We start from the raw sequence: 15,211 nt of genomic DNA, 5'->3' as shown, positions 1-15,211 counted from the left end.
GTATCAACAGAGTTCGTTTTCCACGTCGACCAAGTGTGAACCGCTCCATCATCGAAAAATTCTTTTTTGGCACGATCAACCTCAGGAATGATATATTCTGCCTCATCAAGATCAAATGCATCCATTATTATATTTTAGACAAATGTTTAAATTATATAATGCAATGCAAATGGATACCAATCGGATCAACAAAATCATGCGACAAATCCTGCAGAGGCGATTATTGTGGCGCTCACATATATGCGATTCGACGAGGCAGTAAAGGACCACTGCGTTGTTTAGTTTGCCAAGTTGGCACTCGAGGAAAGACTCGATTGTGTTTATCCTGCGGAGGAAAGAATTATCGGGAATTGCTCAGATATTACAAAAAGAAATCTTCCTCGATAATAACATGCGAAGAAGATTATATTAATCGATTCAAGGCAAATTACGATTTAAACAAACAGAATATTGTATATGAATCTGAAATCAACGATTCCTGCAATGACAATCACGCACGAGTATAAATCTCATCCAACCATTGATGGATATGAAGCATCTTCGGATGGTGTTGTCAGAAATATCAAAACGAAAAATCAAGTCGGTAGTGTTAATAGATTTGGATATCTCAAAATTACCGTCGGTAATGATAAAAAACGAAGATGTACGACTTATTTCTGTCACAGGTTCGTATACGAGTGTTATCACGGACCAATAAAAATCGGTCTTGTTATCGACCACATTGACGGAAATAAACTTAACAACAAACTATCCAATCTCCGGGCTGTAACTCAAAGTGTAAATTGTAAATTTAATGGCGGATATCGATCAGCTAAGGCGGTAAAATCATTAAATCGAGAAACAAATGAAGAAATTGTATTCACGTCGATGAACGCCGCCGCAAGGTATTTTGGTATTAATCAAGCATCGGTGCAACGCGCGGCAGAAAAAATAATCAACGCAGCATTTTCCTATGAATTTGGCGAATGGATCGAGTTTTACTATATTCCGATAATATCCGAAGAAAATTAATTGAATATTACAAAAATTATATATGGACGAAGAAAATATAAATAACATCATCGAAGCCATCGATGATCTGAGAAAGAAAAAAATAAATCTTCCATCGGATCTAGACACGAATAAAATTCGATCCGAATTCGAGACGATTGTTCAGGGAAAACTCGAATACAAATACACGCTGCCGTCAGAGTACAAATTAATAAAAAAGATCCAAATTGCCATGTATCAATCACTTGCGACTGTCAGCGATGATCAAATCGAGGATTTTGTTAAATTATCTACGCTAGTGGAAAAAGCTAGGTTGATTTTATCGGATGCATATGAATCAAAAAAAATTACAAGCTCGCGTGTCAGACAACTGAAAAAACTTGTCGATGAGAGCAAGGCCAAGGAAATTTCTGATCCTTGAATTTTCCTGAAGATTTCCGCAAACAAAAAAAAAACAAAAATTAAAAAAATCTTCCAATTTTGAAAATTTCCCCGGTTTTTATTTATTTTTTTGGCCCATTTTTCCCTGGTGTACAGATTCAAAAAATCTGCGATTCTCACGATTTTACCAGCAGATTGATACTTATCGTTTCCCCGCGTATATCAAGCAAATTTCCTTTCTGATCCGTTAGTTTGAAATTTATCCTTGACAACAATCGATTATGACATCTTAGGTAAAACGGATTCACTGGTTCTTTTATTATCAAATAACCAGGAGAAGCGCTAGGTGAAAACGAATACAATATAAATCCCTGCTGCGCCTGATTTGACTCTGACGAATCAACATTGTAGCTGCCCTCGACAACATCCGCGTGAAGATAAATCGCGATAACTTCCGTTATGTTAACGATACCTGGCGAGATATGCCGCCCCTGCCCGGCGGGATCGTTATTGTGTTTGAGAATCGATTCTGATTGTATTTTTTTAGTCCACGCGGCATGTAACTTCGGAAATAAATCATCGATGGTATCAGTAACAGATTTTCTCATTTTATCAACATCATAATCGGGAAATTTGAAATTTGGTAGCGTTTCCTCGGTTAAACCAAATACTCTCATGAATTTTTGTTTTTCTCCTGAATTTTTGATCAACTCGAATTTGCTAATAGGAAGAACATAATCGGCAATTGATATATCGTCGACTATCGCCTGAATAAACATACCATGATAATATTCAACATCATTCGCGAGTTGATTTAAAATTTTCACGCGTTTGATAATTTCGCTACATGAGCCTGATTTATTTAAGATGCATTCATGAAAGGATTCCCGCAATAAATTTAAATGTAATTTATGTTCTTGATTAAATTCGTTGTTGGTTCTTCTTATCGAGATGCCTTCTATGGGGAATATTTTCCTGTTAATGTGGGTAGCGTCGAAGATTTTCACACCGGGGGAAATTTTGGGAAGAACCAACCACGAGAGAATTTTTTCGTCCCTAAAAGTAAAAGCGAACATTAACATGTTAAATTTGTGGATGTTCACGAAGCTGATGGCAGTGTGGATTAGAGACTTGTGTTTGATATCTCCGTACCATCCTTCGTCGGTGGTAAAATCTTCTTTTTTTGGTTCCGGTTGCTCTGGAGGAGCTTCCTCGTACCAACCTGGAATAATAAAATCAGATTTTTCTGGTTTTGCCAGAGGTGCGATTTCAGGCCAACCTAATATGGTCCTAATCGATGATTGGTAAATATCTACCATGTACGGTGATTTCACTTCTATCATCGATGACAGTGTTGGATCGTGCGCAGATATCTTTATTCCCGGGGTAGCATCGCCGGTTATATTTGATATTCTGGTGGTAAATTCCTTACCTAGTTGCTCAATTTCGTAACTGCCTGTTGGTATGCCAACGACGATCCAATCAGGTGTTCCATCGGGTTTGTTTTTGTTGGCAAAAACAAGTGAATTGTTTGATAATAATTTGCCAAATGATTTCGATCTAACATTGGGCCAGCTATTGTAGACACGCAATTGTGTTAACGCAATTTCTTTGACGCTGATTGGTGTTGGAAAATTAATGCTAAATTCTGGCTTGGTTGAGCTTAACGATATTAGTGTTGTTGTCGGCGGTGTCGTGTTTGTCACGATCTGGGCTAGTTCGGACATTATTAATATTCATTTGTTCAATCTCCGAGTAAATACTGATCATTGCCGAAAATTCTGGATCGGAGATAACGCTATCGTTGAGACTCTCGGAAAGCAACGATGATAATTTCGAATACGCGTCGTTGACCTGGGATAATTTGTTTTTGTACAATGATAACTTTTCACTCGTGCAAGAGGATATCTTTTTCGCTACGATATTGAGAACACCAGCGATTGTCGTTGTTGACGAGATTATTATCGTTGCAACGATTGGCGCTATCGTTGTTACCGCGGATAAAATTATTCCAGCACCAGCGACTACCGCGGATACCGCGTACACGGCGACGTCAATGATAACTAATCTACGCTGGTATTTCTTTATTTTTATCTGATACTCGTCGAGTAGTTTTTTTAGCGAATCCTGCCATGACCGCGCCTGATTGTAACGGTAGTCAGATGCGGTCATTTATTAGTTAGTTTATCCAATCAATTGCGGGTGTTTGGTAAACATATTCGAAAATTGTAAAATAATTGATCGGCCCTGTCACGGATCTATCTGGTGGTTCTAACGTAAATGTTTCGTTGATATTTTTAGTTAGTAAAATATTTAAACATCCGGAAGATTCATCGAAGGTATGGTACCATTTATGTATTTTTATTGTTATCTTAAATTTTATCCTTGAGAGAATATATATTCGATATAACCCAGTAATTGGCGCAGAGAAGCCGAATAAATTTTCCTCGGGTTTCCATATGTTCATCCCCAGACCGGACACCACAAACGGTATTGAACAAGTAAGATTACTTGTTCTTACCTCTGGTGGAAAACTAATATTTTTTAATAATCCAATATGTTCCCTAACTATTGTTTCTTTTAAATCATCAATTTTTGTGGCTGCGTCGAGAAGTTTATTGTTCAAACTTCGCATCGTTGAAACATCCACGTGTATTTCTCTCACAATTTCTCTGAGATCGTCGTGTGATGTTATATCGACCTTTTTGTCAATTTTTGTAGTTGCGATGAGAAGTTTCGCGTTTAAATCTCGAATTTCTCCGTCATACACTGATGTATCGACCTTTTGACGCGCTAATTCACGTACCGCGTTAATATCCTCGTTGATTTTTTTTATTTTCTCATCTGTCGATTCACGCGCCGCGTTAAACCCCTTGGCAAATTCGGGAGCAACAACATCGCTGAGTTTATTAATTTCCTCGCTGATGTTTTTGTTGAGATCGTCGATTGTTGTTCTCTGACCCAACGAGATATTTACTTCGTTAATTTCGGCAAGAATATTAGTAATTTCCTCGTTGATTTTTTTTATTTTCTCACTGAGATCGCTGTGTGTAGTTGAGGAGGTATCGATGAATTTTTTTATATCCTCGTCGAGTTTTTTACTGAGATTTTTTGATACCTCCTCGAGTTTTTTAAGATCATTATTTAGCTTGTTAAATCTTTTTGTTATTTTTTCCTGGAAATCATCCTGTGATGCCTTATCGGACTTTAGAAGCATCGCCGCTGATAACTCGCTATTTTTTTGTTTTATATCCGCGATATCAGTCTTCGGGGGGAACTCCGCGATAATATCGGTAATATCAGCTATAGATTTTAATACCATCTCAGATTGGCGAGTAAATTGACTGATATGATCATTATATTCTTCTCGCTTGATTATATCAGTTATTTTCACGTTGCTGGTGTGTAATCTTCCCTCGGTATTTTGAAAAACAGCAACTTCGCCAGGATCTACTTCTGACAGCGATAGGAGATTGTTAATATCACTCTTGGTTGCAAATTTTGATGTATCGATGTCGCCTGTTTCTGTTTTTTCCTTCCTGTAGAGGGATCTACCATAAATGTCAACCATGATATTTATCTACGGCGTATTCAAATACAATTTTGTGATACGGACCGGATGCTTTTGAAATTGCGTCAAGAACATTAATTGACTCTGGACCGCATATTGGTGGATCCGCTAATGTTTGTGTTGGAAGAGTCGAATACCAAATCGAAAGTTTTAGTTTTGACACGTAGTTGATAAATTCATTTGGTGGTGCTAATCCATATGAGTCAAAATAAACGACTTCGCGAGGATTAATCGCGTAGGCAACCCAGTGCGTGCCAGGGCCGGTATTTTTATCGAGATTTATTATTCCTGTCTCGGTAGGGTTTGGTTTGTCTGGTAGTTGATCTCGCATAAATACGCTTCTGAAAAAATTTTTTTTTTTTTCTTTACTTCACTGATCAAATCTAAATTTGAGGCTGGTAGACTCGACTTAGGCCGGATCCGTACGGGGGGCGTCTTAGATAAAGGCCGTTCCCCTTTTTTTTACCGTATCTCCCTCCGGTAATTTTACTTGTTAATGCGGAACCTAATTGGGAACCTATCCCTCCGAGCGCGCCTAATCCGAATGCCTTTCCAATCGCCGGAAGAGCCATTTTCACTAGCCCCAATAGAGGAAGAAATCCGCCTGTTTTGACCATGTCTCTGATGGCGCCTATGGAAAGGCTCACATGAACGCCGGAATTTGCTGATTTGGCCTTGGAAAAACGTTCACGTTGACCTTTAGTTAGCGATAGTTTGTTAGGCCCACCATGAATTTGATCATTTTTCAGGGTTAATTTCATACCGCATCGCTTTGATATCGCTGATTGGAGTTTTTTCATCTGACCTGGGGTCAGAGTTACACTGACTTGTTCGTATGGCATATTAATAACCGCTTAATCTAAATTTGGAATTTGTCACATGTTCTCGACAGGAGCGTCAATAATTCTCATTCTGCCGCTGATGCCTTCCAAGATCATTGTTCTATCACCGAGAATCACCGCGATGGCTCTTGCTACTTGTCCACCTGTGTCAATTCTGGCTTTGAAATGGATATCAACGACGGATTGTTTTACCAGGTCGAGATGTTCCAAGGAGAAGTAATAGATAGGATAGCGAGTATTAAAATCTATCTGTGATATTTGTAATCCTGTATCGATATTTTGATCGCGTCCCATGAAACTTAGCAAGCGATGATATGCACGGGCCGTCGAATAGGTGGGAAAATTAATTGATATTTCCTCGGATGGTTCTTGTTGGCCGTTTATTCTCAGTGATACGTTTGTTGCTGCGAAATTGTCAAATATCATATGACTGTGAGTTTGATCGTATCTATTTGTGTTTTGGAGAACTATAAAGATATGCCTAGGTGCCGAAAAGCCCTGCTGTGATGCAATTCGCCAGGTAAATATTCCGTTGATATTAATGTCGGTAAAGTCGGTTGTTGTTGTTAACCAGGACATAACGGATTTACCACCTTGGTTCATAAATGACAATAATTTTTCTTCCACAAGTATCGATGGAGTTATTGCTGGCATCCACAAGGTAAATTTGTTTAGGATTACCTTGCCTGCATCAGGAACAGTAGCATTGTCTCTCCAGATAGCTCTATCATTACTCGCGGGGTCTCGAATAAACGAAATAGTATGTTTCGCTCCGTAGATAACTTTTCTGAAGTGTCTACAAAATCCAAAAATGTGGGATAGTGGAATTGCACAGGAGAATCTTAAACTAGGACCAACCAGCATTGTTTTCCGCGTGGCAAATCCGAGATTGTAATTGGGATTGGTGTCGATCATTACCGCCATCTGGGTGGCTGGATTAGCACCAGCTGGATCATTCGGTATAGCGAGATTATACTGGATATGATCTGCGCTGTCGTTAGTATCCTTGGCGAACATCATACTAGGACCAGCTGACCTGGTAAAATCATCCGAGTATCTGGCCATACCTATCACCGTCGTTGCGACATCAGCGTTATCTGTAATTGATTCAATTTCTCTTCCATCAATCGTGTAGGTGACGCTCTTGAATAAAGCCATAATTCCGTTATTGACAAATCCAACTTTGGAATCTGCTGGATAATCGGTATTATTAGCTCTCCTTAGTTCGCCACCAAATTCAATATATGCCTCTGATGGAAGAAAATATCTCGTTGTGTCGTGAACTTGAATTTCAATGCGATTAGGTGCATCTGGTGTCACTGCGTCGTATGAAAAATACTGGAAATCTCGCACGGATGTGTCTCTGCCTACAGGCTCGTCCATGTCAAACACTTCATTTGACACTTGTGCGAACATTTATTATTAAGAACATCATCTAAAACGAAGACCGCTGCCTGAAATGAAGCTTGTATTTACGAGATTTGTTTTAGCAACTTCCTTTGCTAGATTTGTGTTAGCAACTTCCTGCGCTAGATTTGTCTTAGCAACTTCCTGCGCTATATTTGTCTTAGCAACTTCCTGCGCTAGATCGTTTATTTTTTTATTTGCCGCGTCGTTTATGGCTTTGCTGATTTCAGGTGGCATTTCTCTGGTGGTAGGTAATTTGACGGGTTGTTTTTTGCGCATTAAATTTAATATTTTACTTTTGACAACATTGAAGCCCTTGCTGGCCAAATTACCGATACCAGAAATGGCAGTCTCGCCGATCTTTCCTATTGCTTTTAACCCGAACTGTTTGATCACGGGTCCGATTTTAGGTATTATTCGCGTAACGAGACTTCCAATGATATCGCCGAATCCATTGCCGTGAATATATTTGTACACGGGCAATCTAGAGTTTACTATGCGGACCTGTTTGGGTCTGCGCTGATGTTTGTGAACAATCATGTTATTTCAATTATGTTGTTTTAATCGATGAGCTCATCGACAAGTTCCTTGTAAATGTGAGAATTAATGATGCCACCACGGAATAATCGCTGACAAATATCTGAGGCTTCGTTAATTACTTCGCGAGAGTTATTTCCGGCTCGTTTTCCTCCGATTAATACCTCGAGGCGAGACACGTCGTTGACAACACTGTCAGGGCAAATGGTATATCCGCTTCCTGTTTTTGGTTCTGGAAATTGCGATGGCGATAACGCTTCCTCGAATACTTCTCCTGACGATGTCCCTGATGACGACGTTAGTGGCGAATATATTTCTGGTGGAGTATCGCGTCTACCAAGTGGCCAAGCCTCATCTTTCGGAATATTCCGTTTTCCTGGGGGTGAAAGTTCCTGTGGTTTCCAGTTTGTCGATGTTGGTTCTGGAGGTGGGGAGCGGGTCCAGGGGAGGCGCTTTGCAGGACTCCCCCTTGGATATATTGCAGGAGAAAGGGGTGAGTGGCGAAGATCAAAGGGGGAGAAAGATATAGGACTATCACTCTTAGGTGATTGTTCTGAAGGGAGGTGGAAGGAAGGGGGGGGTAACTGGGGGATTAACGTGTCACTCGCCACTATAGGTGACGAAATTGTCCTTAACTTCATTAATTTGTATTCACCAACATCCGATATAAATTTTGTAAAATTTTCATCAGAATATTTTATTGGTTTTCCTAAAGTACCAAAATAAATTATAGCCAGCCAATCAACATTTTCGACTTTATCAGCAATATCTTTTTTCAATAAAAATCTTTTATTTTCCAGAGAATTATCCGCAGCCATCTGAATTTTTGAATCATAGTTACTGAGTAAATACAACAAGTTCTTTTTCAAATAATTATCAGCGGATATTTTAGGATCAATTATTAATGAGCCGTTGTCCGCAGATGGTTTATATTCGCTTGGTTGAGTTACTGGTTCCTGATCACTCTGATCTTTTTTCGTTTTTGATTTTCTCTCCTTTTTCTGAGGTGGAATTTTTTCTTTTGGTCTAGCTCCTAATTCCTGTGGTTGAATTATTGGTTCCTGTGGTTGAATATCTTCCTGTGGTATTACTTTTCTTTTCCGTGTTTTAGCTTTTTCTTCCTTCTCCTGTTGTTTTCTTTCCTTCGCTTGCTGTTTTATATCTTCCGCTAGTTGCTTATTATAATTATATCTATCGTCTGCTGCTTCTAAAAATCTTCTAAAAAATGGATCCCTTTCACTCGCCTGTGTTTTTTCCGCATAAACTTTATATAACATACCATACCAACTATTACGGGTTTTATATTTTCCCTTTCCTATTTCAGTCAAATATTCATTTCGAACACTAAACATATCTTCCGCAAATTGACCAATTCGATCTATGGTATACAGTGTCGAGAGCGGTCGTGATATTATTTCCCATCCCTCATCGGTGAAATTTTCTCTTAAATTCTCGATATTAAACTTCCCTTTTTTTACTCCCGGTTTTCCTACTACGGTTTTTCCCTTACTACCTGTTTTATAAGCAATTGCAGGTTGTCGCCCTTGTGCTGCTGCTGCTATTGCTAATCGATCGGGTAATGTTCGTGATTGCTCCTCAATACCTTTCAACATGGGAAAAATTCCCTTTTTCCTGGTATCTGGATCTTTTTCGTCGCCAAATACAACTTGCTCGATTGTTCCGGTAACTGGCTTCAACCATTTCGATGATACCTCGGCAATTCCATGTTGTACATCTTCGTAACCACGAACATTTCTCTTAAATAATTGTTTTGTAGGGATAAGCTTCTTTAATGCCGCTAATTGCTCTCGCGCTAATCTGGCAGAATGAGGCTCTCCAACTGTACTAGCTTTCGGACTCATATTATTTTCAACTATATTGTTTTAATGCGAGGTAAAATTAGGATCAGCAGCCAAACTTTGCAAACTTTGTCGACACCAGAATAAATTCCCCCCCCCCCTAAAATCTTTGTTTTTTACTTGTCCAGAATCATTGATTTTGCACACAAAAATTGCAATCGGGAACGAATTTACGCAAATTAATTTTCGTGGGAAGGCTTATTTTTGAAATCTGAGGCTTCTACGGAGAAAGTTCTCGTAGGAGGCTTTATTTTGGCGGAACCGTCTGGTCTGTAGAACTTCCCTGCTGCTATGACTCTGGCCAAACGCATACGATTTTGCTCGTTCACAATTAGGCAAAAGCTCCATCTACTAGTAGGAAGTTGATCCGCCGATACATTTTTGAGTCCTCATTTGCTTGTCTGAGGTGAAACGTGTTCTATGAAGGGTGTCTGTTCCGTAAATCATGACAAACTCTTCAATCCATTGTTGTAATTGTTGAAGTTTGTCCAACAATTTGGAAAAAGTTAATTCCACAGGTGCACGAAATTAACTCAAAACAGAAGATTTCAGACTGTTATCAGCCATCGAAGACCTCAAACGATCTCGATATATAAGTTGACACTGTCGCTTCACCTCCTCTGACATAGACTTAAATGAGTTCGTAATGTCGACAGTTGCTTTCCCAGCAAGAACCTGAGACTCTTTAAATTTGTCCGTATATGTATATGCAGTCCTTCTAAATGTCTGGAAGTCAAAACGTGGGTAGATTGATTGTAAAAATAATATACTGGGGATACCGAACAAATTCTTTCTTGGCTAATTTTTACTTTCTGGGTCTTGGAGAGGAAGAATTTACTACTACTAGTACTACTACTACTACTACATGATTCTTCGTTTCTTATATCTAATTTTGGATTGGGCTTGTAAAGAGGTGTAAGTAAGTAAGTAAGTTGTTGTTGTTGTTGTTATTCTTGTTGAAGGGTTGAACGTCATTTGTCAGCACAAGGTAGACAATACGTGGCGGACAGTATAACTGGCTGAGGAAGAACCCTGGAAAACCCGGAAAAGCCACAGACCCACGCAAAGCTACTGGCAGGCTTTCTCACGCACCCACGTAAGCCGAGCCTGAGACTCGAACCGACGCAGACAGAGGTGAGATGGCAGTAGTCCGGAACGGTGAGCGCTTTAGACTACTCGGCCACTCGGGGAGGTGTAAGTAAGGAACATCTAATTAAGATTCTTCACAAAATATTACTAGTCCTAATAAAATTACTTTGCTTTTTTTCAATTAATTTTGACCCATATTTTCTATTTTCTCATTATTAATATTTGGCATCAATGTCTTCATCTTTCAGATGGAGGTAATCATAATTATCGTGTGGCTACTCATCTCAACAACAGCGGGAAAGACAACGCTTATTTCATCGTCATACTCATTATGTATAAGTAACGTTCCGTGCAAATGTAGAAGGGACATTGAGAATCGCCTGATTGTGGACTGCTCCAAAATGAACCTAACGGAGATTCCAAGGATGCCAAACGATACTGTTTTCCTTTCGTTGAGCAACAATGAAATATTAGTGGTAGGAAACGGAACGTTTTCCAATCTTCCACATCTGTTATCGTTAGATCTATCGACCAACTCCATGCGAAAGATTGACCGGGATGCATTTCACGGACTGGAGAACTTACGACGTCTTGACTTCAATCGGAATAATGTTCCTCTAACGGTCCAAGGCTTTGGGCAAGGTGTATTCCGATCGCTCAAAAATCTATGTTATCTTAGCATCCAAAATGTTAACGTAAAGACAGACAACGCTTCCTATCCTCATCAAATATTTGCTGATATAATATCTTTGACCACATTAAAAATTGACGGTATGCCTAACGCCATATTTGGTCCAGGCTTTTTAGAACTCCACAATCTTCGCATGCTTAAACTGTCGAGTGAAAAATGTAATATAGAATCACTATTTAACAACACGTTTGTATATCTACCTTTCTTGACTGACTTAGACATATCATCCTGCTCAATCCATCGGATTGAACCTGGTGCATTGATTCCGTTAAGACATCTCCAGTATTTAGATATATCAAACAATGCAGCTCTTGGTTTCGATGGACTGCGTAATGCCTCATTCGGACTCATCAATGGCTCAATAACCATTTTGAAAGCCAACAGACTTTATCCAACCTTTCACTTGAGTGTTCAATTAAACAGCAAACATGTTGAATTTTTAAATCAAACAAATATCAAGGAAATGTATCTGGATGAAAATCAGATCGAGCTTGTAGAGAGCGACTGGGGAAATGTTTGCCCAAAATCAATGGAGAAATTGTCCGTTGCCGGAAACAAGTTTACCTTCGGTTTATACATCTTCCAAGGCTACAATTGCAAAAGTTTGAAAATTTTAAATGGAGGCTATCAACATCCAACACGTATGCCATTCTCAATCACAAGCGAGGCACAGTATGTACAAAAGCACATTGAAGAATGTCCATTTATAGCCAATCTTGAAAGTTATAATTATGATGCAAATGGAGTAAAATGCACGAATAACAATATGGAGCACATTTGGGACCTCTTGTCATACTGCAACATATCCAGTAATCATTATTTAAACAGTATGCCACCCGCTAAACAGAGTACAAGCTTACCACAATTTTATGGAAAGGACGAGAACATTAATAATACAAATGCTTCTGATATAAAGACTGACTTTAGCGGTAAAGTTTTTCCTATTATTGTCCCACCCACCATGGAAGAGTTTCATTTTCAATTTGCGGACCTTAGATACGAGATACCCGAAATAAACTTTAGAAATAGTTCACTCACATTTATAAATGTCTCAGGTAACTCCTTTTATAAATTAGTAGGGCCATTGGTGGGACTGGAAAAACTTAAAACCTTAGACATTTCCGACAATTTATGCTCATATGTCAGCGACAGATTCCTTGAAAATGTGAATAAACTCGAATCTCTCTTTCTTGGAAATAATTTACTCGGCCTAACTTTAGCGAAAGATAGTGACGGTAAGATATTGGGAAAATTAACCAATCTTAGAACATTGGTTTTGTCAAATAACCAAATTACGTCACTTCCTTTCCAAATATTTTCAGGCCTTCATAGTCTAGAATATTTAGATATAAGTCGGAATTATCTGCTGACATTCAACATCCGAATGGATCATATGAATATCAGTCATCTTAATGTAAGACGAAATATTTTGAGTTCTCTTCCAGCCAATATACGAAATCAACTGACTGCTCAGGCCAATATTAAAAATGTCACTGTCGATTTGACAGATAATCCATTTAAATGCGACTGTAGTACATTGGAATTCATAAAATGGGTATACGATGAAAAAAGTCGAGTAACATTCATTGGCTTTGATAGCTATACTTGTAACGTAAATGACAACGAACAGTCTTTTACAAACTTAGATAATCTAATTCTGGGATTGGAGAAAAAGTGTGCTAACTACACGGTAGCAATTTGGATCTTGTCTATTAGTTTTGTATTATTTGTCGTTGTACTTACAGCGGGAATAATATATCGGTACCGTTGGAAACTTCGATACATGTACTATGTGACCAAGAGGAGGTACAGAGGTTACAATGGGCTATATGAAAGCGACAGAGAAAACTACCAGTTTGATGCGTTTTTGTCCTATGCAGATAACAATATGAGATTCGTAAAATTCACACTTCTTCCAAAGGTGGAGACTGAAGGACTTCATTTATGCATTCATCACCGTGATTTTCTGCCAGGGGAAGAAATTGCTGCTAACATTGCGAACGCCATCCATCGCAGCAGAAAGACGGTTGTTCTGCTCGATGATGACTTTCTGAGTAGTTACTGGTGTATGTATGAACTAAACATGGCTAGAATGGAAAGTGTTTACTCAAGAAAAGGAGAAAATATTCTTATTCTACTTCTCAAGGAAGGGATAGACAAAAGCAAACTTCCACTAGAATTATTGGACCTGATTCACAAAAATACTTACATAGAACTTCCAGAAGACCTTGTACACGTCAATATGTCAGATATTTGTAGTAGACTAAGAGAAACTATCATAGACTAATTTGAAATGAAATTGTTTTTGTTTCGTGCTAGTATATGGGCATGCTCTAAACCTCATCAACGGTATTTTCAGGCCAGACGTTTCCGCAACCTTTTCTGGAGTAAGCTCTGCTTACTGTTAGATGGTTAAAATCATGCCCTAGAATTAGTTTAATGCTTGATTACATTGATATTGGAACACATCCTTGTCAATCGCATCGTATTCTGCCATTTGGGATAGAATTTATTTATTTAATGTCAACTCCACTGAAAGCTATTGATTATCTCCCTTAAGGGAAAATCTTGGACTTTCTCAAGAAGGTGGTTTCTCTTATACATTTAACCTTTACTATTACAAAATTTGGATCTTTTACATTAAATGAATGTTAACACACTGACATCTGATCTTCAACCTTGTATAGGTATATATTGACATTTATTGGGAGCGGTATATCTACCCCTAGATTATGACATCTTTACAGTTTCATAGTTAGAACGCAACTTGCAATGACGCCTTATATAATGGATTGTGATGATGTGCCCAAAGCCTATGGATGCGTAGTAGTTTATTCTTTCCAGTCACATTATGCCTGTCACGTCAACATTTTTGTTTATTTTCTGTGCTGCTGATATCAAAACAATAAAGAGATATTAGTTGGTATGATTTTGCGAGTGACAAATATCCATTGGTTGCAATTTTTTATAAATGTGCAGCATCGTCTAACACGTGCCTTTTAGCCAACCGGATACAGAGACAGATAGGCGTTCTGGGCCCTGGAATAAACAAGCGCGTAAATATTATTTTAAAGTTATCGCAATTACGAAGACTTTAGAACTATATATTTGCAGATGTGTCCTTTTATAACTTGGTTTGTTAAGTCGTGCTAAACTGTTTTGTGTCTTTCTCGCTGTTTTTACAATCTGTATCGATATATTAATAAACTTTTGAGATTGACTAATTGGGACATTTCATTGTGTATGTTGTAAACTCAAGTCGGCCAATGAGACATCTTGGTTTATTTTCACTATTTCACTAGCAACTTTCCATAACGTCACTATTTAGTGAGCTTAATATGAGTTCCGGAAGAGCTTAATATGAGTTCCGGAAGAGCTTAATATGAGTTCCGGAAGAGTTTAATACGAGTTCCGGAAGAGTATACATGTATAAGTGAGTAAAAGACACGAAACTAAATCATGTCAATGTCTATAGATAAATAGCCTTCGGAGGACTTAAATTTTGTTTAGGTTTAAGGAAAATAGTAGCCAGCATCTGATGTTGAAATCATGGTCATACGTGAGTTAATTTTCAATAGGATCCAATCCTTAGTAAAGAACTTTGATAATTCACTGGCGCATGAAAAGGCAACGAAATCATTTACTATCTCCGCTACATTACAACAAACTAAATCAACTACTTCTCTTGTCTCATGGAAAGACAGCAGGTTTACACTCTCAGGTCGACTTTGTGTAGAAGCAGACAAGAAATATAACCTAGCACATATTTGTTATGATATGCCGGTGATTATCGTTAGGTTTAATGATTTGTACCCACTATTTTCTTCCTTTGGTACGAATAAAC

The 15,211-nt window shown here is 38.4% G+C and overlaps 1 protein-coding gene across 1 annotated transcript in view; it reads left to right on the top strand.

The window, feature by feature from the left end:
• The window catches only part of LOC149799491 (toll-like receptor 4), a 42,705-nt gene extending 28,114 nt beyond the window's left edge, over nt 1-14,591 (top strand). Inside the window, exon 2 of the mRNA XM_089958866.1 lies at nt 10,925-14,591. Within this exon, the coding sequence (XP_089814992.1) occupies nt 10,925-13,654 (2,730 nt within the window). The 3' untranslated portion in view covers nt 13,655-14,591. The remainder of the gene's footprint in view (nt 1-10,924) is intronic.
• Nucleotides 14,592-15,211: the final 620 nt, after the last annotated feature.

The sequence above is a fragment of the Sinohyriopsis cumingii genome, chromosome 5 (genome assembly GCF_028554795.1).
Source record: "Sinohyriopsis cumingii isolate HCF-2022 chromosome 5, ASM2855479v2, whole genome shotgun sequence".
NCBI classification, from domain to species: Eukaryota; Metazoa; Mollusca; class Bivalvia; order Unionida; family Unionidae; genus Sinohyriopsis; species Sinohyriopsis cumingii.
Note: the sequence above shows the minus strand (reverse complement) of the source record. Positions and strands in the feature narration are given on the sequence as shown.